Source organism: Hippoglossus stenolepis, chromosome 5, assembly GCF_022539355.2.
Source record: "Hippoglossus stenolepis isolate QCI-W04-F060 chromosome 5, HSTE1.2, whole genome shotgun sequence".
Classification (NCBI taxonomy): domain Eukaryota; kingdom Metazoa; phylum Chordata; class Actinopteri; order Pleuronectiformes; family Pleuronectidae; genus Hippoglossus; species Hippoglossus stenolepis.
The window spans coordinates 27,124,999-27,147,658 of NC_061487.1; the positions used below are offsets into that span (position 1 = coordinate 27,124,999).

At 43.2% G+C, this 22,660-nt stretch overlaps 1 protein-coding gene across 2 annotated transcripts; it reads left to right on the forward strand.

Moving 5' to 3' along the window:
• The first annotated feature begins 442 nt into the window (after nt 1-442).
• On the forward strand, nt 443-22,120 carry LOC118109054 (synaptic vesicle glycoprotein 2B). 2 transcript variants are annotated; one of them, XM_035155864.2, is made up of 15 exons: nt 443-510; nt 10,889-11,377; nt 11,872-12,098; nt 14,032-14,212; nt 14,371-14,522; nt 14,770-14,903; nt 14,993-15,082; nt 15,488-15,601; nt 16,591-16,679; nt 16,761-16,836; nt 17,126-17,214; nt 18,427-18,560; nt 19,420-19,620; nt 19,810-19,969; nt 20,079-22,120. In XM_035155864.2, the coding sequence occupies exons 2-15, from the start codon at nt 11,142-11,144 to the stop codon at nt 20,260-20,262; spliced, it is 2,067 nt and encodes a 688-aa protein (XP_035011755.1). In that variant the 5' UTR covers nt 443-510; nt 10,889-11,141; the 3' UTR covers nt 20,263-22,120. The 2 variants fall into 2 exon arrangements, with proteins under 2 accessions (XP_035011755.1, XP_035011754.1); XM_035155863.2 differs by lacking the exon at nt 443-510 and adding an exon at nt 5,314-5,469.
• Nucleotides 22,121-22,660: the final 540 nt, after the last annotated feature.

The window sequence follows — 22,660 nt, forward strand, 5'->3', positions numbered from 1 at the left end:
TCTCTCTCTCTCCCTCTCTCCCTCCTTCTCCCCCTCTCCTCTCTCTCCTCTCTCTCTCTCTCTCTCTCTCTCTCTCTCTCTCTCTCTCTCTCTCTCTCTCCCTCTCTCCCTCCTTCTCCTCTCCTCTCTCTCCTCCCCTCTCTCTCTCTCTCTCTCTCCCTCTCTCTCTCTCTCTCTCTCTCTCTCTCTCTCTCTCTCTCTCTCTCTCTCTCTCCCTCTCTCCCTCCTTCTCCTCTCTCTCTCTCTCGCCCTCTCTCTCTCTCTCTCTCTGCGTTGATGCTCTAGGGTCTCCAGCATCCAAGAAGCTAGAGGGAGAGAGAGAGAGAGAAAGAGAGAGAAGAAGAAAGAGAGAAAGAGAGAGAGGAAGAAAGAGAGAGAGAGAGAGAAGAAGAAGAAGAAGAAGAAGAGGAAGGAGAGGAGAGAGAGAGAGAAAGGAGAGGAAGAGGAAAGGAGGGAAGAGAGAGCAAAGGGAAATCCTCGCCTCCTCCCTCATTTCCAGAAGGAGATAAGGTGAGTAACAAACCCTCCATCTTTACCTCCTCTATCGTTTTCTCCCTTTTTTCATGCAGCAGTAATTAAAGCTCAGACTTTCACTGCGATGATAAACGTTGGAGTAACATCGATCATTCTCTGGTTGTTAGATGATCTGTGATGGATGATGACAGACAGCTGCCAATCATCATCCTATTTTAAATTCATGTTGTGCAAGTTTCATGTTTTAAAGTAAAGTTTTCTCAGATCCTTTCAGCAGGACAGGATATCAATGGATTTAGGCAATAATCTTATAAATAGTAATGAACTGTAAAGATGGACGTCACATCTCAAACACACCTCAGATGCAGGCGCCACCATCTTGAACATAATTTGGAGCCAGAGTCTGTGTATTAGTGACAGAGGAGTTGATGCTGTCAACCAGTCTCAGCTGTCAATCATAACCACAGACTGTTTATAAAAACTGGACGTAGACTCCGGGTCAGAAAGGTGAAGCCAAAGTTCATGTACCTGAAACCTGTAATCTCTGTAATGACCAGCAGAGGGCGACTCCACTGCTCCAACTGAGCAGCTGAACCAGTTGGTGACGTCTCGGTGGGTTGTCCCATCTGCTAACATGGAGGAGGTGGGGTTTATGACCTATACTGCAGCCAGACACCAGGGGGCGATACAGATGTTTTGGCTTCACAACTGTCATGTGGTCTATATTGTTATTCAGCTTTATATTGTTAATATTTTACACTATTCAGATTTCTCCATATTTTAATCATACTAAGTTAAAGAAGTTTCCCCCTGGATATGTATCATATCATTACATTTTACAGTTAGATCATTTTTCTGTTAATGCTGAACTGCATGTTTGTGTTTTCATTATTATTCTGGTCACGGTCTCGGGCCTGAAGTGAAACGAGCCTCTGAAGACTCATAGATTATCTGAACCGAACCCATTTCTACAATGGATTCAGAGTGTTTCTGTTTCCCACTGTGTCACCGGCTCACACGTACTGCAGAGTGGGAGCTATTTGGGTTGACCTGATTTATAATGCAGGGAAGAAAACCAGGCGGGGAGTGTAATTGAAAAGAGAGAGAGCGGATGGAGGGAGGAGGAGGAGGAGGAGGAGGAGGAGGAGAGGAGGAGGAGTACAGTGAGGAAGCAGGAGAAAAGGAGGGGACTGGGGGAATTAGTGATTTCAGTCTGTAACTTACCTGCATGTGAGTGTCATGTATGTTCTCTGTGTTCAGATCTTTACTTTCCTCTTTCTTTCATCTCTAAGTTTCTATTTGTCTCTGAAAATGACAAACAGCCTCATGAATATGTCTTAATTAATAAGTTCGATAACTTTATTTACATTGCACCTTTAAAAAACTGCCTCAATACAAAATGCTTCACAAAGAAAAACACATTCATCATCATTTTGTAGCTAAAGTGAAATTTCTACTTGCGTCAGACATCAAACATTTAAATAATGAAATACTTAACATGCTGAGATGTTTTGTTTAATGGGATAAAAAACAAGAGTCTGAATCACAGGAGGCTTTTTAGAAATAAACGGTTTGCTGTGGATTAACCATAAAATCCAAATTTGTTCCAACAACCATTTAATTTATGAGGAGCAAACAAACAGTGCAGAAATAAGTCTGAGAGGAAACGTTCAGAATTTGACAAATCGCTGACGAGAGCAGCCTGAAGAGACACATTTCTTAATGAGACGTGGAGAAGCTGAATCACAGTCCTGATTTAATGTCCTCGTCCTTTTCATCGATTAGAATTTACTTCACTTTGCTCCGGCTGCAGAATGAGCAGCACCATATTTTTTGGCAGCGCGGTCCAAAACTAAACCAATTTAATTTGCTGTGTGGTTCCAAACAAAGCAGATCTGTCCCTGAAACCTCGTCCGTCTGGATCTAATTTGCAGAATCATCCACCGAGTGTTGTTAAAAGTCAGAGATCTTTTCTACTCAGGCTTTGTTCTATGATGAAAAGAGCACCACACGTTTCAGCTCTCCATCTTTAAAAGCACTGTACTTTTGGGTGAAATGTTTCGGGTTCAGCTCAGAGATCATTCTCGAGAGGAGATGTTAGTAAGACGAGGAACTTGTACGCAGAGCGGCAGTGACACAAGGTGCAGGAAAGTTGAGGTCAGTTGCAGAAATTCCTGTGAGAACGAGAGCTTCACCGAGAGAATGTGCAGATTTATCTGGTTTAAAACCTGTTGAAATGAAGCAGAGTCTAACGTTGACCTCTTATTGTTGGTCTACCTGAGACAGGGACACAGCTGCCCCTTGTCCCGCTCCGACCCCTCGTCCCCTGTCTTCATTTTCATCTGTAAAGTTTCCTGACCTCATCTGTCCATGAAACTCAAACATGATGAAATAACAGTGACAGGTCTAAAGCTGCGTTCGCACTCGTGTCACGTCACTCACAAAATCTTTTGTTCGAGTTCAAATGCTTCAACTTGAGCGACGGGAACTCTGTGTCTTTCGCATCTGTTGCACTAACATGCCAACGTCTTCGCTGGCCTGAGATCTGTTGCACAGACTCTTCATGATGCTGGTTTCCTGCTTCTCAAACTGACTTCCTGCTCGACTGGCGGACGTGATGGGTCCAGTGTAATCTTCTGCCATCAGCTTTATTCTACACTGGGATTAAGGACGCCCCTCATCCTCTGCGTGCGTTTATTTGTTTGTGGACATCTTTTTGACGTATATTACCGACTGCAGATCAAACCAAACCCACCAGTCACTCTGATGGCACTGAAGGGGATTAAGGCCAGCTGGTCCAAACCATGTGCGTATGCCCGAGGGGGGTGTTCTGTGACCAAATGTGGGCCGAGTCATTCTAGACCCCAGGTTCATAATGTAAAACGTGGAATTAGATGGTGAATACACTCTGCATTCAGAAGCTGAGACATGTGCTGGGATACGTCTCCTTCTATAGAGCAGGAGGAACCTTCTATAAAGGGCTTCACAGTTGATTCTGAATTATTGAACACACACGTCACACAGACCTGGAAGTGCTTCTCCGTGTCCGGGCGTCTGATGTCAGATGGTGGTGATGTGGTTGATGTCGGTTGTTTTATTTGTTTGGCCCCTGAGGCTCATGTTGTGATGGTGCGTTGTGTTTCCACCAGTGATGTGACGACGGAGGGAAACGTTAAATAGTTTGAGAAACAGCAGCAACATTGGAGTGCTTTGATTTCACAGGATTTCAAATCAACAGCAGATTAAATTACCATCATACAGTATTTTTGACTCAGCGATAAACGTTATACAGGATGAAAACGCCATGTTTTATACCATTAAACTCTCTGCCAGCCACCACATAAACAGATGTACAATATATAACATTACTTTGAGGTATTTAACAAGAGTTGTATTCATAATTAATAACACTAATTACATAGTTGATTAAAATGACATCATTGATCATTAAAGCAGTCGGTCGGAAATAAGAAATAATGACTGTAGAATAACATTTGGTGAAAAGTGAGTTTCCCGTCATGTGACACATGATTATGATGAATATTGATTTTTAATCTTCACAAACAAACCGTTAATGAACACGATTATTATTTCTTCACTTTCCTCCTTTTGCCAGAAGACGAAGTGAACACCAGATAACATCTGTGTGTGTGTGTGTGTGTGTGTGTGTGTGTGTGTGTGTGTGTGTGTGTGTGTGTGTGTGTGTGTGTGCCTCCAGCCTGTTCAGACTAACGAGCACCTAATGGCGGCTCCATATGGTCTGAGATACATCCTTGTCATTCTATAATCGTGGGGACCGTCCTCGTCGTGAAGCACTCTGCTCCAGCCCCTTACCCATCACAGCTGAAAGCCTAATCCCCACACACCCCCCCCCACCCCACACCCCACACCCCTAACCTAATTCTACCCTGAAACCTAAAACCTTGTCATAACGATTTAAAATTTAATGCTCCAGTATTTTTGGTCCCCTCAAAACTGCCGGAACCTACAAATATAGCAACACACATTTTCTTGTTTTGGAAAATAAAAATACAAAAAGTTTTAATCCTTAATCCGACAATGAGTCGTGACTATTAAATATTGGAAAACGGAAAACAAGATCATCTAGAAGACAGATTCCACCTTGTGTTGAATTTAATCTTGTTGATAAAATGTGTTGATCACAGAATAATCCGATCGTAGTCGACATGATTTTCGCAGTTGTTGTAAACATTTCCATGGTTACCGCGAGCTCCACCAATCAGAGAGGTCACCACTACACCTGAGGATTGTGGGTAGTGTAGTATTTCTCCTTGACATTGCAAATAAACCATGTTTTTCATAACAACACATTTGATAAATGAGCTTCTACAGGACAATATAACATCGTTTGATCTCACGGCATGTGGTAAATCTACCGTGGACGCTAAAAATATTACGGCAGATATTCACAACAAGATCTATAATAAAGAATCGGAGGTTTATGTTTATTCAGTATCTGTGTTTCCATCAGCGTAGTGAAAGTATCTGATCAACCATCTCCACTCTCGCACTAAGTCAACGCATCTGTCACACGCTACATCCTCATCCCCCCCTCCCCTCCCTGTCTCCCTCCATCAACCATCCACCCCCCCCCCACGGCCCACCAGCCGCCCATATGCCTCTTCCAATCCCCTCCCCACGCCCACCTCCGCACCCACCCCCGACCCCCTTCTCTCCCCCTCAGTCGGCCAAATGGCAGGTTCCTGCTCGTCCGGCCGCACAGAGGTGGACTGAACCACTGTGCGAGTGGCGGGGTGGGGTGGGTGGGACGCAGGGAGGAGTGCTGCAGAGGAAGAGGGAGGGAGGGAGGGAGGGGCGGCTCCATCCTCTCCTCCTCTAATCCCTCAGTGCTGCTCTCTGTGTGTTGATGCTCTTTACACTGTGTAACGTCTGAGGGCCCTCAGTGAATTTGAGGAACGATCTGTCGTGAGGTCCGGACGCCGGCGACTGGATGTGAACTTCACTTTCCTTCTGGTAAGAGAAGTGATTTTCAGTTGGAGTTTGAGTTGCTTGTGTTGAATGTGACTTGGTTTGGATGGAGCTGCTGTGGTTTCTGTGTGGAACGGGTTAACGTTATAAATTTTAGATGTTATTCAGCTGCGTTGCGGCACAGAAATATCCCTGGGATACGATTTTATTTTGAGATTTTGCTGCACAACCAGATATGTTCAATTATTATACAGTTTTTCTTTTGCTCTTGAGTTTGTACATGTATGTAAATATCAGATATAACACAGTATTACCATGTGTAATATACTTCTATGTCTTGTTTTAGTAGTGATAGTACTGTTCAGAAGTTTTGCTCCCATCGCACATCAACATCTGTATCTGTCCTGTATGAAGAGAAAAGACTCCGTTGTCGACAAACGTCCTGAGGACACTGAGTTTCCAGTCTTTAAGTAAACGAGGACACGTATCTATTAATAAGAAGTAGGAAGCACGAAAAGCTGCTATTCAGCAGGGATGGTTTGCTCACTGCATTATGTAATCAATGCACACACACACACACACACACACACACACACACACACACACACACAAATGCAAACACACTCCTCATGTTACATCCTTTTCGAGGAGTAGCATCTGTGTTCTGCCTCAGTGAGAACTCTTGTGTTTTTGCTGTGACTGTTGATTTGTTTGCTGTGTCACACGAACAAAAGCAGGACACAGGCTTTGTGTCTTTGTGTCTTTGCTGTGTTTCGTACATAAGCTTCTTGAGTGGTGATGAGTGTAAAGTCACATCTGTCGTTTTAGATTCCTCGTTCCTTCAAATAGAGTCAAACTGTCGTGAAATAACACGTAACAGAAGTGAGTTTGTGTAGCTTGACCTGGAAACGTCGACAGAATAGTTCTCCAAAAGCTCTTCTCTCTAAAATAACCTGTATGTGTCTCTGGGGAGGACATTATTCATTTATTGCATCACAACGAGATCAGGACTTTAACGAGACGAGACAGGGAAACCAAACAATAGAATGCGATGGTGACATCTGTCCGTGAACTTAACAAACGTTCGCGATAGTTTGGTACAAATGCTGCTGTGGACCCTTGTTCCCATTCACTGTGTTTGACTGGGGTAATCCCTCAACCCCCTTTTCAGGTTGAATTGTCCTACTGTATATTTGGTGAAATCTGGACTTTAACACTGGTTTGATAACAGTGTGTTAATATTTGTCATTGTGAGCATGTTAGCTCACGATGTCTGACACAGCTGCTGACATGGCTGCAGACAAACATCTGGCGTAAAGCGGAGCCGAGAGGGACGTCAGATGTTTTTGCTCGTTTCAAATCGACACAAATTTGTTGTTTAGAATGGTAAATGCTCCATATAGGTGTTTTAGCGTAATGCTAACACACACCAATGCTTCAGGTGACTTCAGGGGCCTCAGGCAAACTTTGAACCAAACCCAAACTGTCTTTGCTGAGAACTAATCTCTATTCTCTGAGGGCCCGTCTCAGCTCAGGGCCTCAAGCACTTGCCGGAGCTGCCTGATCTGTAACAAGGCCCCTGAGTGCAACCCGTTTAAACTACGCACCTGGCACAGGAACCTTCACACTAAGTTAAATTAACAAAACATCTGGAGATGCCCTGAAAGCTCCATGTGCTTCAGACCCTGAGCTGAGATTCACCAAATCAAGCTCTTATTTGATCAATGGCCTCTAACAACAAACCAATATTGTTCAGCGTCCAATGACTCGTACTAAAATGACATTTTACCAACAAGGTACAACAAGTTTAAAGCTTCATAAGAAACAACAAATACAGACAGTTTTGAATCAGGTCATTTTGGCTAAAACACATTTTAATCTATGTATTACGATATGTGACAAAAAAGATGGAAGATTTATTGATAATATTGTGAAAACATGGTCTTTTGAAATGAGTTGGCTCATATTCGTTCACGCTGCTGTAAAAAGACTGTGGCGTACTTCTGCTCCGATTTGAAACAGGAGACTGCACTGTGTGTGTGTGTGTGTGTGTGGGGGGGGGGGTCTTCCTGCTGTGGATAGGAACGTGATGAATTATTTATCTTGTCTAAATGACTGGACTGACGCTGTAGCTTTCTCTTCAGCCTCCTCTTCATCAGGGATGTGTTTGTCTTTCTGCTCAGGACATCACGTCGGTTCAAAACTGAAATCAGAGACGTATGTGATCACAGGTCTGCTGTGACTGAGCTTTTACGGATTTGCCCGTCACTCGCCGAGGCTGCAGCCGTGTTACGTATTAGACTCATAAATAATATAATAATAATAACACAGACTTTGGATAAAAGCATAGAACAAAATGGTGTAAAAACAAGTAAAAAAAAGGGATGTTAAAGGATAAAGGATGTTATTTTCATGGTTGTTAATATTTTCTTTATTAAGACGTGTTACGTGAAATTGGTCAGGTTATGGGCCAATGAAAGAAATGGAACAATAACCGTATTATTAAAGATAAGTCGTTAAATCTCGTTAACGTTAACCCGTGCAGATACTGGCTCACTGGAGGCGAAACGGTTCGGATCTCAACTACTAGTGTTCTTTCTACAGATGCAGTGCAGGATGGTGACTTCCCAGTGCACCAGACACAAAGAGCTGGTTCCACTGAGTCATGTGACGCACATCATGTGATACTGAGGGAGAGAATCTGCTCAGAAAGGGCAACAAAATATCAATCTACGTGGGTTTTAATGGAGTCTGTAGACGAGGGAACGCACTTTCCAGAAGGTTCTCCGTCGACAGCAGTGAGGTTTCATTAATAAGTGATGGAAACCTGCAGTACTCAGTACTACTGCACAAATGCTAGGAGCTCTTGACCTAGTACCTGGCAGGATGTGACTGATGGTTTATTGGAATAACTGAGCGGCCGCTGGGAAACACAAAGAAAGACTGAGAGTAAACCACAAAGGAGAACTGAGGAGAAACAGAATTCAAATGACTGTTGGATGAGAACAAGTAGTTTGAGCTAGTGGTTCCTAATAAACTGCCCACTGACTGTTTGTTAAAGCAAAACTACGACTAAATCAAAAGGTCACTGTTAGCTTAGCAATTCTAGTTAATGTTTCCATTTGTCCGAATCAAGCCCAGCACTCCCTCTAGTGTCCTGGAGAATCTCTTCATGCATATGTTTTGTTATGATTTTGTAATTTGTGTGCAAATCGTAGCGACGTAGTCAGAAACCTGAATAAAGTCCATTTATGAACAGGAAACGCTGAAACCTGCTGGTTAACTCGCTTATAACAGTGGAAGCATGAACGTGATATTCAACAAGGTGAAATGTAAAATACACAAACACTACATCAGAATAGACAGACTACAAATTACATAACAATGTAAATAAAGCTCATGAATGTTGTAGTGTTTTGTGAAATGTTGTTGGAACATGTTTGTAACATCTCTCTCGTGCACTGTTTGTTTTCTGGGCTCCACAGTCAGTAGATGGACTACAGGAGAAAAAGGTCCAGTCCAGTCCGGTCAGGAGCTTCTGTGTTCATGGGTTCATCTCAGATTACATAATCCCTGCTGCTGCCGTGAAACAAACTATGTTCGTGCGCACATTCTTACGTCAAAGTGTGAAACCAGTGAACTGTCAGATCCCAACCTGACCAACCATCTGTTTCAGAACTCGCCTCCTCAGCTTCACCACTAATTATCACACACAGTGAAGAAGTGAGTGAGAGGCAGCGCAGCAAGACGTCTCTTTTTAACTAAATATGAAAAAAATGATGATAAAACAGATCTATTTTCTTCATCAGTGTTTCGTCTGACGCCAGAAACGGAAAATTAAAGAAACGTGTTTGTTGGGTTAAAACCACAGATGGTTTATTAAAATGGAGGCAGACTCCGGGTCCGGAAACCTTTTCCTGTACTAATTAAGTTCCTCGTCTTCCAGAAGTGGAAGATAAGGAAGGAGAAGTTTAAACTCGCTGAGACGCCCTGCGGACCTGGCCTCCACGTTCTGTCCTTTATTAGCACAGAGACCTGCTGACACCTCAGTCATGTGATGCTGATGGACGGCGAGGAACAGTCCAAACCTCGGCCCGTCCAGATTGTTAATTTCCTGCCGTCCAGCTTTTCGTAATAAAACATCTGTCAATCAAATCGTTAAACTGCTGACTCACATCAGACCTTCGATCTCTTTTCTCAGTCTGTGTTTCTCTGAATGATCTGAGTTATGAATTATGATTCCTATTTTATTTATTCTTCTCCATCTAATAATTCAGATTCTTTTCTGTCTGTGGCTCAGATATTTTGGTTTCACACCTGAGTCCAGCAGCAAGTCTTTACTTCAGGTTCTGAGTCCAGCAGCAGGTCTTAACTTCAGGTTCTGAGTCCAGCAGCAGGTCTTTACTTCAGGTTCTGAGTCCTGAGTCCAGCAGCAGGTCTTTACTTCAGGTTCTGAGTCCAGCAGCAGGTCTTTACTTCAAGTTCTGTGGCCTGAGTCCAGCTGCAGGTCTTATCGGTTCTGAGTCCAGCAGCAGGTCTTTACTTACTGTTCTGTGGACTGAGTCCAGCAGCAGGTCTTTACTTCAGGTTCTGAGTCCAGCAGCAGGTCTTTACTTACTGTTCTGTGGACTGAGTCCAGCAGCAGGTCTTTACTTACTGTGGATCAATAACTGCAGGTTGCTTTTACTGTTGCAGAAAGGAAACTGCAGGCAGCATCACCAGAGACCAAACAAACAGCTCATTGCAGTCGTGTCAATCAAAAACCTCAATTACTCCAACTGACGTCAGCCAGCGATGTTTAAAAAGAACCAGAGCAGAATTCTGTTTGGTTCAGTGACTGTGGATCTGTCTTGTAGTTTTTGAAGACACGGAACGAGCTGGATTTCGTATCCTATGTTATGAATGGAGCTGTGGAAGTTTCCTGCATATGTAACAGAGCAGCTTAACAAGTAGAGTACAGCTGTTCTGCTGTTATTCTGATAGAGTCACAGTGATTGTCATGAAGGACGAAGGACCCACACAAGACAACAAACCTTTAGTCGATGGCTGATCAACAGTTTAGTGTCGTACCTTTCAAATGGTTCATGTCCAGATCGAGGTCTAGTCTGATCTCATCCTTCTCTCACATCATAAATCTAATTGGATAAAAGCATTATCCAGTTCATCTTTGGCCAAATGTGGAAACATAGTGTAGATATTAAAAGTGACCGATGGAAAGAGACGTCACTGCAGCTTCGTCCGACAGCCCAGAGACATTTTGACTGTAGAGAGTGAATCGTTGTTTATATGTTTATACACGTTGACCTCTCACCTCTCACTCAACATCCTCCAACTTCCTTTGTGGAAATCAAAAGCCTTATTTATTAGACTTACTTATACTTTTTATACATGACAGGTGTTTGGAGCAGATGCATATTGTGTGAATCTCTTCAGACTAACTTAACGTGAGTTTTTCTGTTTTCAGGAGTGAAAACCGACGACGAGATCCGACTGGACTCTGGAGTCACCACCAGTACGACCTCAACAACGAAAACCAGAGACTGAAGCCGACACGTTACGACAGAGAAGCTCCAGATAACTGTAACTAAAGATCGTGATCATGCTAACGTAAAAAACGTGTTAATCTCTCGACACCAGACTAGAAACAACCAAACAAGTCAAACGAAAGCCTTTGTTGTTCAAATCATTTATAAGCCTCGCGGGCTGTGTGAGTCAAGATGGCCGACCCCTACCAAAACAACGTGTACCAACAGCAGGGGGGCGACAGTTACGGGACGTACGGAGAAGGGGGGGGCCCTGACGGGTACGGTTACCAAACGGACTACCCTCGGCAGGAAGAGGACGCAGCGAGCGACGCGACGGAAGGACACGATGAAGAGGACCAGATGTACGAAGGAGAATATCAAGGGATACCTCACCCTGACGAGGTGAAGGCGGCTCAGAGGGCGGCACGGTGAGACACACGTTTGATTTCTCTGTTGTTTTATGTTTTCCTGAAGTAAAAAACATGGAAACGTGCAACAACAACCGCAGAGGCCTCATTCCACCTTTTTTGTTTTTAGTCACCAAACTTTGGGCCCCAACTTTCTCCGAACTTTTAGTCTCACTGCAGTTCACATGTAACCTTTATTCCACGTTTGCACTCAGAGCCGCACAACACCTCACACTCACATCGTACACGTTGGGCTGCAGTTGCATAGCGTGAGATAGATGTGTTGTGTTGTGCAGCCTCTGTCGACATCTGGATTAATTAAAATACTGCAGGATCGTATCTGCTCAGCCAGATGCACACGAGAAATGTGTTGACCTGACGAACCACGAACCAACATCTTTCATTTTGTTTTTCTCAGAACAGTGTAAAATGAATCACAGATTTTTATCAGTTTTAACAAACACGGCCACATTTTCTTACCGTTTTCTTATTCTCGTTCTCTCTCTGTGTCCCAGGGCCAAAGCTCGATCTGCCAGAAATGCTGTCTCCGAACTGGAGGAGCTGTCCGAGCAGTACGAGGACATCATGGAAGACTGTGGCCACGGGAAGTTCCAGTGGACGCTCTTCGTCGTGCTGGGCCTGGCGTTAATGGCGGACGGGGTGGAATGTTTTGTGGTTGCGTTCGCTCTTCCCTCCGCAGAGAAGGATCTGTGTCTGTCCAACGCAGAGAAAGGAATGCTGGGTAAGAGCTTATATTTAGGAAAACGTCTTTTGGGATTATTTAATTGTCCCATTTGTTTACATGGAGGGAGCAAGGTACAGGACCGATACTGCAGCCAGCCAACCAGGGGGAGATCAAGATGTTTTGGCTTCACTTTTAGGAGAGCTGACACACACACACACACACACACACACACACACACACACACACACACAACACTGGCAGCCAATGGGGAGTCATTGAGTTCCTGAAACTTCTCTGTAAATCCTCGTGCTGCAGTCTAATTAGCTAATGGGCTCCGAGGCAGGAATGAATCAGCTCGTTGGATGAGGAGTGATTTGTATGAATCAGTGTATTGCTCCATAACGACTTCCTGCTGTAAATATATATGCAGCATGTGAGGGAGATTCTCAGTCGTCCAGGTTGTGATATTTCTTTAAAACGACTCACGTGAAATGAGAAAGTGCTGATTCAACCTCTTTACTCCAGGAACAGTATAAAAGCTGAGGCTGTTTTGTTGCTCTGCTTCATTAACAGAGACGTTTTCTGATTCCTCACTTTCTTCCATGTTGTTATTTCCTGACATCTACGCTCCGCATTACGTTGTGTTACATTAGTTGTGCGAGATATCCACTGATACATATACATCAAGTTATCGTCTACTTTGTGTTATCGTCCGTTTCTTGATGTTGGGAAGCTGAATAAAAAATATAAAAAATGTATGACAGTAACGAGCCTGTTTTGAAAATATAAGGAGTAGAAAAGTAAAAATAAAATACTCCAGTAAAGTACATATACCTGTAAACCACTAACAAAGTATTTGTTCATTGTTACTTCGCTGTACTGTGATGTAACATCTGGTGCCCTGCGGACCTTAATCGTGTTTATCGTCAGTCGTTCTCTTTTGTCGTCTCCTCTGCAGACGCCTGACTCAGCAGCAGACAGGCCGGTGGCAGAGAAACTAATCAGGGATACTTTTACTTTAACTGCTCTCTCCTTCTCTTTCTCTCCCTGTTACGATCTCTCCATCCTCCCGTCTCCATGCTTCCTATTTTCATCCTCCTCCATCTGTCTTCATCTCATCTGCTCTCGGTCGTGTTGCAAACTGGGAACGAGGAATCGAACAGAATCGATTTTTTCTGAAGCTGCAGAAGTGCTGAGAAAATAAAAACACTTTCTCCTATTGAGTATAAAGTGTTTTATATTCATCTGAGAATCACCTGACCTCCTGCAGACCCTCACAGCTTCTACCTCCTCCGTTCTCCCTCTGTACCTCAGACAACACCGAGTCTGGGTTTGTTTCTGAGTCAGCAGAAAACAATGTCAGAATTATTGATGCTCCGTCCCGACCTTGGAAAAAAGAGCTGTAGCATCTCAGCGCTGCCTCAGATCCCCGAGACCCAGTTAGAGAAACTAAACGTGAAATGAGTCTTTATTTCTGTCCTCGTGCACGTTTATATAAAATACTGCGTGTTGCACTGGACGAGTGGACGAGGTTTTGCAGTGTTAGACCCAGGACCAGTCACTGCTCTCCCCTGTGGCACGGCCATCTGCATGCTGCAGTGTGACGCTGCCAGTACCTGGCACCAGTCGAGCTGATACTGGGTGAAGGCAGCAGCACTAATGAAAATCCTATAAAGAGCTGAGTGAGCTGAAATATTTCTACCACAAGACGTCAGGACAGTCTGACGTGAAGAAGAAGGACAAAGTACATTTACTGCTTTACTACATGTGCTTAGGTACATTTTTCATGTATCTGTACTTTACTTAAGTTTATTTATTTTCAGGTACTTTTCACTTTTACTCCACAACTTTGTAAATATCTTTCTACTCCATTACATGTTAACGTCAATAATTAGATTAAAATTGGTTAATTGATCGAATCAGAGCAGGCAGGTAACTTTATATAAATATAACTTTATAATTTCTGCTCTTTATCTTCCTCTCTGTGCAGGTCTGACCGTCTTTGTGAGCATGATGGTGGGGGCCTTCGTGTGGGGCGGCCTCGCAGACAAAGTCGGCCGTCGGCGCTGCCTGATTGTGGCGTTGGAGATAAACTGCGTCTTCGCCTTCCTGTCTTCGTTCGCCCAAGGCTACGGCTTCTTCCTGTTCTTCAGGGTGCTGTCTGGCGTCGGGTAACGATCACAAACACACACCGAGCTTTTTCCAGCACTTTCAACCACATCAATTTCATTAGCTCACATTTGCTTAAAACCTCAAGTTAAATAAAAAGCAGATATTGGTGTATTATAGTCTGCTTGCTGGTATTTAGTAGAACTTTCTCTCCTCTCAGCATCGGTGGAACAGTACCCATCGTCTACACGTACTTCGCTGAGTTTCTTCAGATGGACAAGAGAGGAGAGCATCTGTCCTGGTTGTGTATGTTCTGGATGATCGGTGGGATCTACGCCTCCTTCACTGCCTGGGGCATCATCCCCAGATATGGTGAGAACTTAAAGATGCTCATAACCTGTTAAAATACTGCAGAGCTTTCCTCTAACGCTGCCTGTGAGGAAACTGGAACATCTACTGAAGAGTTTCCAGATTTGAAATTACACTGTCACTGCTGCTGATGATTCACACCTGCAGGCCTTTTACCCAGAGTGCTGTTTTCACCCGTGTGTGTGTGTCTGTGTGTGTCTGTGTGTGTGTGTGTGTGTGTGTGTCTGTGTGTGTCTGTGTGTGTGTACAGGCTGGGGCTTCAGTATGGGCACAGAGTTCCAGTTCCACAGCTGGAGGGTCTTCATCCTGGTTGCAGCTCTCCCTGCCATCACCTCTCTGATCGGACTCACCTTCATGCCGGAGAGCCCTCGCTTCCTCCTGGAGGTGAGACCGCCCGACACGTTGGTGCAGAACTTCAGCTCCGACTCTGTGTGGATGAAAACTGTTGCCTCATTTATGTGTGTGTTGAGCAGAATGCCAAACACGACGAGGCGTGGATGATCCTGAAGCAGGTTCACGACACCAACTGGAGAGCCAAGGGACAACCGGAGAAAGTCTTTACTGTGAGTGCGTGTGGATGTAACACAATACAAGTTTATTAAAATACACAGTGAAGAGATACGTGTGATATTCAGGGTTTGAATATACAACATATACCTCAGATACTCATTCTACAACCTCTGTGAAAATTTAATATGATGGAATATTTCCTCAGGCCTGTTTCAGTGTCTTACTTGTTTAGTTTTTTTGTTCTGTGTAACATCTGACTGTGTAATTTCTCATTTGTGAGTCAGTATGTTGTATTTTTAGAAATCTGAAGAAGAGCTTGACATGAGAGAAGGAAGAAATTAAAAGCTTCCATCTGACAGTTCAGGGCTGGAGCTGAATTCAAAGTGTGAAGTAAAAGTTGAGTTTTATTTTGGAGGAGGTTGTTTTGACATTATTTTCCTTCTCCTCCATCTTTGCAGGTGACTCACATCAAGGCCCCGAAAACAGCAGAGGACGAGTTCATTGAGATTCAGAGTGCGACAGGAACGTCGGTGCAGCGATGGGCTGTGCGCTCGCTAACGCTCTGCAAACTGGTACGTGGTCACGCTCAATGGTCGAGACTGTGGTCACCACCGGGCCCCAGAGACATCAAACCAAAATTGTCGCATTACTTCCTCTTATGATGATTAAAAACTAGAGTAAGGTAGAATCAGTGAATGCGGTATCAGTACGTTTTAGGATTTGATTTAAATAAAAGCTACTGACTCAGCCTGCTGTATTTTCCTCATTTTAAAAGCTCTGTCTCCCTTTAGCCGAGAATCTGGAGCAGTTAAAAGTTAAATAACAGAATATGAAGTACAGGACCCAGGACAGAACCCTGGGGCACACCACAGGAGGGCACAGCAGGTGTTAAGGACCAAAACTGTTCTCAGTCAAGGAAACAACTGCCTCAGTCTTTCATTCAGGATGCTGTGATCCAGTATTTGAGACGATGACACAATCAAACGCAGTTTCTTTGTGCTAGTCAGGACGCTTGTAGCTCTATTGTACAGACAGAAACATCCTACGCATTACTACTGGTAGATTCAATACACTCACTTTGTGTAGAGGAGTTCGTTCATCACTTCTTGGATCAATGACACACTTTCAGAAACCACTGGATAAACTCAAACCGCGAATCAAAAGCTAAAATGCTCATAGCTGAGGCCATTTTCTTATTTTCCTGAAACATGAGAGGGTTGTTCACGAAGCAGAAGGTCGGTGGTTCAATCCCCCGGTTCCTCCGAATTGCACTCCGTGTATGAATAGTGTATAATAGTACAGAGAAAGCAGAGCATATAAAAGTACTTTGTGCGAATGGGTGAATTGTATTGAATTTAACTCTAAAGTGCTTTGAGTGGTTGATCAGACTGGAAACAGCCACTGTAACAAGATGACTAAGAACCAGGATGTGTCACATTTCTGTACCTAACTTAGAATCTGCATCAGAGGACAATTGTCCCATACGTTGGATTTCTAATGTGAAAAGAGAGAGCAGCAGTAAATCTAAAGAGAGTTGACTGTATATTTATATTTGTTGCAGGTGTTGAAGAACGTCGCGTCTCTCGTGTCTGCAGAGCTGAGGTTAGCGACGCTCTTCATGGCCGTCATCTGGTTCTGCATGGCCTTCAGGTGGGTTCACAGCGTCAGAGCCAAATCCCTGATCTGATCATGTAGCTGCAGTTTATTGATTCTGTCCTCTCTCGATCACAGTTACTATGGTCTGTCCGTGTGGTTCCCTGACATGATCAAACACCTTCAGTACGAGGAATACAAGTCCAAGGTCAAGGTAAAGTCAACGACAAGTCATGGAAACTCAGAGCGACTCTGCTTTAATCTGCATAAACCCATTATTCGCTCAGTTAAAGTTGTTGAAGTTTCAGGAACTAGTGGATTCTGTAGTTTTCTGCAAATGATGTATAAAGCTCATAAGAAAACTTTGCCATCAACATCCAGTCCTGTTTCTGATTCGTGTTTTTGGAAGAGAAGTTTGGAATCATGAGCTCCCGAGCACAGGAGCACGGAGCAGCTGGACTTCAGCAGAAAAGAGATTCACGTCGTTTTGTCTCTTTTCTCAGGTGCTGCACAGAGAACGAGTGGAAAACTTCCACTTTAACTTTTCTTTGGAAAACCAGATCCATACAGAAGGAGAATATATCCACGACAAGTAAGTCTCACTGAGTCACTGTCTGGATACAGCTCAGCGGTTTATGTACAAATATACATTTACTGTACTTTATATAATATATTATATATATATAATATCTGTTAGTTTCAAACAGTGAGTGTGAGATGGAATAAGTCTTTGTAGCTCAGATCATTTAGGTAAAACTGAGAACAGTGTTTTTCATCCTCGTTACAAGCTACAGAATAAGAATTAAACAATTTCATTTTACATTACATAACATATGCATAGTTTCATAACGTGGCCACTGTGTTTGTGAATTGTCTGAGTTTTAAATTAGCAACTAAATAGGAATAAATCAGTATGAAACTCACCAGATATTAACTTGTACGAACACTTTCATTGTATTTTTCTCTATTTGTTGCGTTTATTATAATTTCAGTGAAGCAGCAGCATCTTGATCTGCAGGTTTATACACAATAATGCTGTTAAAATAGTCAGATTTCAACATTTAATCAACAGCTCAGTCTTAAACGGTCACTTCCACCTGCAGCTCGGCCCCGTGAACACAGAGCTGTCAGTCATCTCATCCTCAGGCTCGTTGTGATCAGAAACTGTCACGTGACTCGTCATTTCTACAGGTCGTCACCTCACGTCACATGTTAGAGATCAGAACAACTAAAACCCACTGAGTGACATCGTGAGGGGCGTAAACCTCGAGGTGTCTACAGAGACTTACAGTATGTCTGGATACTGTAAACGGTTTTTAATTGTGTACACATGTGCATGTCGGAGGTTTTCTGTCCATGTGGTGAAGATGCACAACGTGATTTTTGTTCCAGATCCTCTAAGATCTTCTCAGCTCAGTGTTGCCGGAGAACGTTTTCAGTGCAGATATACAGATTCTTAAAGAACTGTATATTATTGAACTTCTATGCTTTCTGCAGAATTTAAGAATGACTCAACGGGCTTTGGTTTAAATTTCAGTAAAGTCATTAAAAACATAATGTTGCCATGGAAATGATCATTCCGCCATTTTGATCCTGAGCTTATTTCCATGGCAACATTATCAGTGATGTCCATCAGGGATTTAACTCATTACAGCCCATTGGGTCTTTTCTGATTCTGTGACACCACAGCGATAGAAGTGAGTCCATGTTTTCTTTGTGTTTGTGTGTGTGTTTGTGTGTGTGTGTGTGTGTGTGTGTGTGTGTGTGTGCGCTTGTGCGTGTGTGTCCCATCCCATCCCCATAGGTTCATCAGAATAGAGATGAAGTCAGTGAAGTTTGAGGACTCACTGTTTGAAGACTGTCACTTTGAGGACATCAGGTCCACAGACACAGTGTTTGAGAACTGCACCATCCGCTCCACGCTCTTCACCAACACAGGTGGGTTCAGCCGGGGCAGGTTCGGAGGATCCACAGCTCCGGTGCAGGAATAACGGAGTAAACGTGGGTCAGAGGTCAAATGTTTGGAAACCCGTCCGTCCTCTGAGGGGTCACATGGTCCAGAAACGTCCACTGTGTCTCATTTGTCTGTACAATGGGGTCAAAGAGAAAATCCATCATAGAGTTCTCTTTACTGTTTGGGATTATGCAGATATCGTGTATCTCCATAATCTCACATCACAGGAATTGGTTCACTTTGATAGTTTTCACCCCAATTCTCAACTAAAGTTTTCATTTACTGACATTAAAACAATATCTGTGATTGTTTTAATCAGCGAGTCTCTGTGCGAGCTGACCGTGGCGTCGTACATACGTGATGTATGATCACAATCAGGGGCTCGTATCTGCGTTCAAATAGTTTGCTTCGATGATTCCATTAAGTCAAGTTTATTTATGATCGTAGATTAACCTTAACGGGCGAAAGAGAGAAGCAACGAGCAGAAGAGCGACAACGAGCTGCTGCTCAGTTATGAGTGAGACGTGTGTAATGACTCTTAGCAAAGAACCAGAAGAACAATTTGAGCCTTTTATTGGTGAAAATAACATTTTGTTGATTCTCTAGGTTGAAAAATAACATTTATTACACACCCACATTTATAAACACTGGGCCCAGGTTGAAATGTACCAGAATTCCTCTTTAAATAAGGAGAGGGAACACACTGTAAATGGCCTTTTCCCCTCAACCTCGACCTAGCACAGGAGCAGCTGGTCAATGGGTCTGAGAGACAGTAAAACTCTGAGGAAACATTATGTCTCCTTCAAGTAAGAGACGAGACAAACACGCCCTGTTCCTCTGCAGATCTGTGGGAGGAGAAGTTCATCAACTGCAGGATGGAGAACTCGTCCTTTGAGCACAACAAACAGGGCTGCCACCTGGACAGCGGCCAGGAGAACGACGTCCTCATCTACCTGGTCAGCTTCCTGGGGAGTCTGGCCGTGTTGCCGGGCAACATCATCTCAGCGCTCTTCATGGAGAAGATCGGCCGAGTGAAGATCATAGGTGATCAGATGGAAGACAGTGATTGGTTGATAGTCTTGTTTATTTACAATGCTGGTATCGAAACAGCTCTAATTTTCTTATCTTAAATCTTTATCAACCAATTCTGCTTTTTGCTTGTTACCTTTTAAATCACTTTTGAATCGCCAGGTTCAGTAACGGACATAAAGATCCATGGTGTTTTCTCCACAGGGGGCTCCATGCTGATTTCCGCCGGCTGCACGTTCTTCCTGTTTCTGAGCTTCACCCAATCAGCGATCATCGCCCTGCAGTGTCTGTTCTGTGGGGTCAGCGTAGCGGCGTGGAACGGCATCGAGGTGGTGACGGTGGAGCTCTACCCGGCTTCTAAAAGGTGAAGCTTCTATCTATCTATCTATCTATCTATCTATCTATCTATCATTTTGTCTTCCGTGGTGATAGTGACAGTTTGAGTCTCTGAACCGATTCCCTCCGTCTCCCAGGGCCACGGCGTTCGGCGTGCTGAACGCTCTGTGTAAACTGGCCGCGGTCCTCGGCAGCTCCATCTTCGCCAGCTTCGTGGGCGTCACCACAGCCGTCCCCATCCTCCTGTCCTTCGCTGCGCTGACGTGCGGCGGCCTACTGGCGCTGAAGCTGCCGGACACGCGGGAGAAGATCCTGCAGTGAGGTCGCTGGGAAACGTGAGCGCTCGATGTCGGAAGCTTTGACTTCATTCTGCGTTTCAGAGAAATGCTCACGCCTGTTAAATGTAAAAATTGACAGAAACTATTTCCGTTTTTATTATCATGTGCATCATTTAGTTTTTACACGTTCGACAGAAGAGGGCAATGTTTCCACTTTGAGTTTAGAGGTGTTTCTTCATGGTTCAGTGTTAGAAAGTGAGGCGGATACACACTGGAGTTATTTTATTTTGAGTATTTGGGCCATGTTGAAATTAAAAAACTCAATACCATAATAGTATTTGACAAGAATAAAGTCGTAATTTAACGAAAATGAAGTTATATGAGAATAAAGTCATAATATTACAAGAAAAAATCTTAATTTTACATAAATAAAGTCATAGTTTCATAACAATAAAGTTGTAATATCTCATTTACGACTTTATTCTCAGAATTTCTTTCCTTCAACGTGGCCCTAAAACTCTGTCGTATTAAATCACATGATGGAACTCGTCTTTCTACCAGTAGTTGCATGAATGAAGGAGATGTTTTCTGTGAGTGTTTTTTTTTATCCACGTGTGTTGACATCGTGAAAGCGCTGAAGTTCTTGAATCGTCTGCAGTTACAGTTTTCCTCCACTTTGTGTCACTTATACTTGAAAACACAGTTTTTTGTTCTCGGCAGCTTCGACTCTTACTAGAGGAGATGGAATCTAATGTTGTCACTCACTGCATCGAGTAGTCCTCAGTACTACAGCGCCCATAACTCAATAATATCCTTAGAGGAGAGCTCATTCCTCCACCAGCGTATCAGTCCCTTCAGATTCAATCAGGCTGCACCGAATCACACACTCATAGATATGAGACCCTTTCATTTCCCGGGTTTTTATCCATCAAGATCCATGAATAATTCTCTAGTTCACTCCATGTCACATTTCTTAAATTATTGTCAGAACTTCAATTTGCTGCATCTTATTTCTGAGGAAACTTCCCCAAAAATCTAAACCCATCAACAACAGAATCAACTTGAAGTACTAACCACATGTGTAATTCCAATAGTTATCAATAGATGGCGCATGATTTCTCTACCATCGGCCGTTCACAGCAGTTTTTTAACATCTAATCAAACTAATACAGAGAATTAACATCGGTGGTTTTACTTATAAGGTGAAACATCTTTGTGTGTTGAAGCTCAACATCTTGTCTCGTGTGCCGCTGTCGTTTTGCATGAGCACGATCACGGTTCAGGGAAAGTTCGTCCTCATCCGGCTTCGCTCACACTTTATAAATCTAATTCACTATTTAGAAAAATAAGCAAAAGTCTTATTTCCGAAACGCAAACTAGATTAAACAGAAAATGTTCCAGTCTTATAAAAGAATTCATTTCAATGAGGAATGTGAGATGTGTTTTGGCACCACTAGATAAAACCGGGATCAACTTTCCCCCAGTTTCATGCAAAACTAAAACCTTTAATAGAAGTTTATGGCAAAGACATTATAATGTGTTTTTATCATAAAAACATCGGAGCTTATAAATCATCGAAGAAGTCTCGTGTTGATATTAATGTTTTTCTTTCTGTGATGTATAGTGTTGGAAATGGCTTCTGAATAATGTGTCTTTATTTTCATTTTGACTCTGTCGTCTGTGTCGGACGTTTCTGTGAAGACAAAAAGACGTAGTTTTGTTCTTGGTTTGAAAGTTGTGTTCTTCAAACTCACTGTTTTTCTTTTTTTGTCAGCGGAGAAGAAACGTTTCTCTCCCGTGTAAAAAAAAAAAGGTTTTTGTTTGATTCATCTCTGTCTGTCGCTGTGTGCATCTGTGGCTGTGACAACTCCGACCAATAAACAGTGGGTGGCTTGTTACGACGTTCTGCTGTTTGATGGTTTTCATTCAGAACCAAAAGAAAAGTGGTTTTGTCATGAGGCCCCGTAAGTTTCTGCAGTCTGGCCTCGATGCACTCGTCCAGGCCAGACTGTGAACTAAGATGGAAGACGTGACAGCTTCCAAAAACTGAAGCCAACGCATTTATATCTCCCCCCTGGTGGCTGGCTGGAGTATCGGTCATACACCCCATTGCTAATCAATTTCCAATTCTAATCAGTTCATGCATGAGTCAAAATTAACATTTGTACTAAATTTCAAGAACTACTCTTAAGTTATTTTTGTCGATATTGCGTTGAAAAGCAAAACATGTGCTGTATGAGGTCACTGGGAGCTGGAATTTTGACCTCGTCCACCAAAAATGAATCGTCTCTCCGTGAGTCCAACTGAACGTTTGTACTCAAATTGAAGAAATTCCCACAAGGTGTTGTTGACATTTTGTGTTCACAAGGCAACAATTGTGCTTTGTGAGGTCACAGTGAACTCGACCCTTTATCTTTAACCACCAAATTTGAATTGCTTCA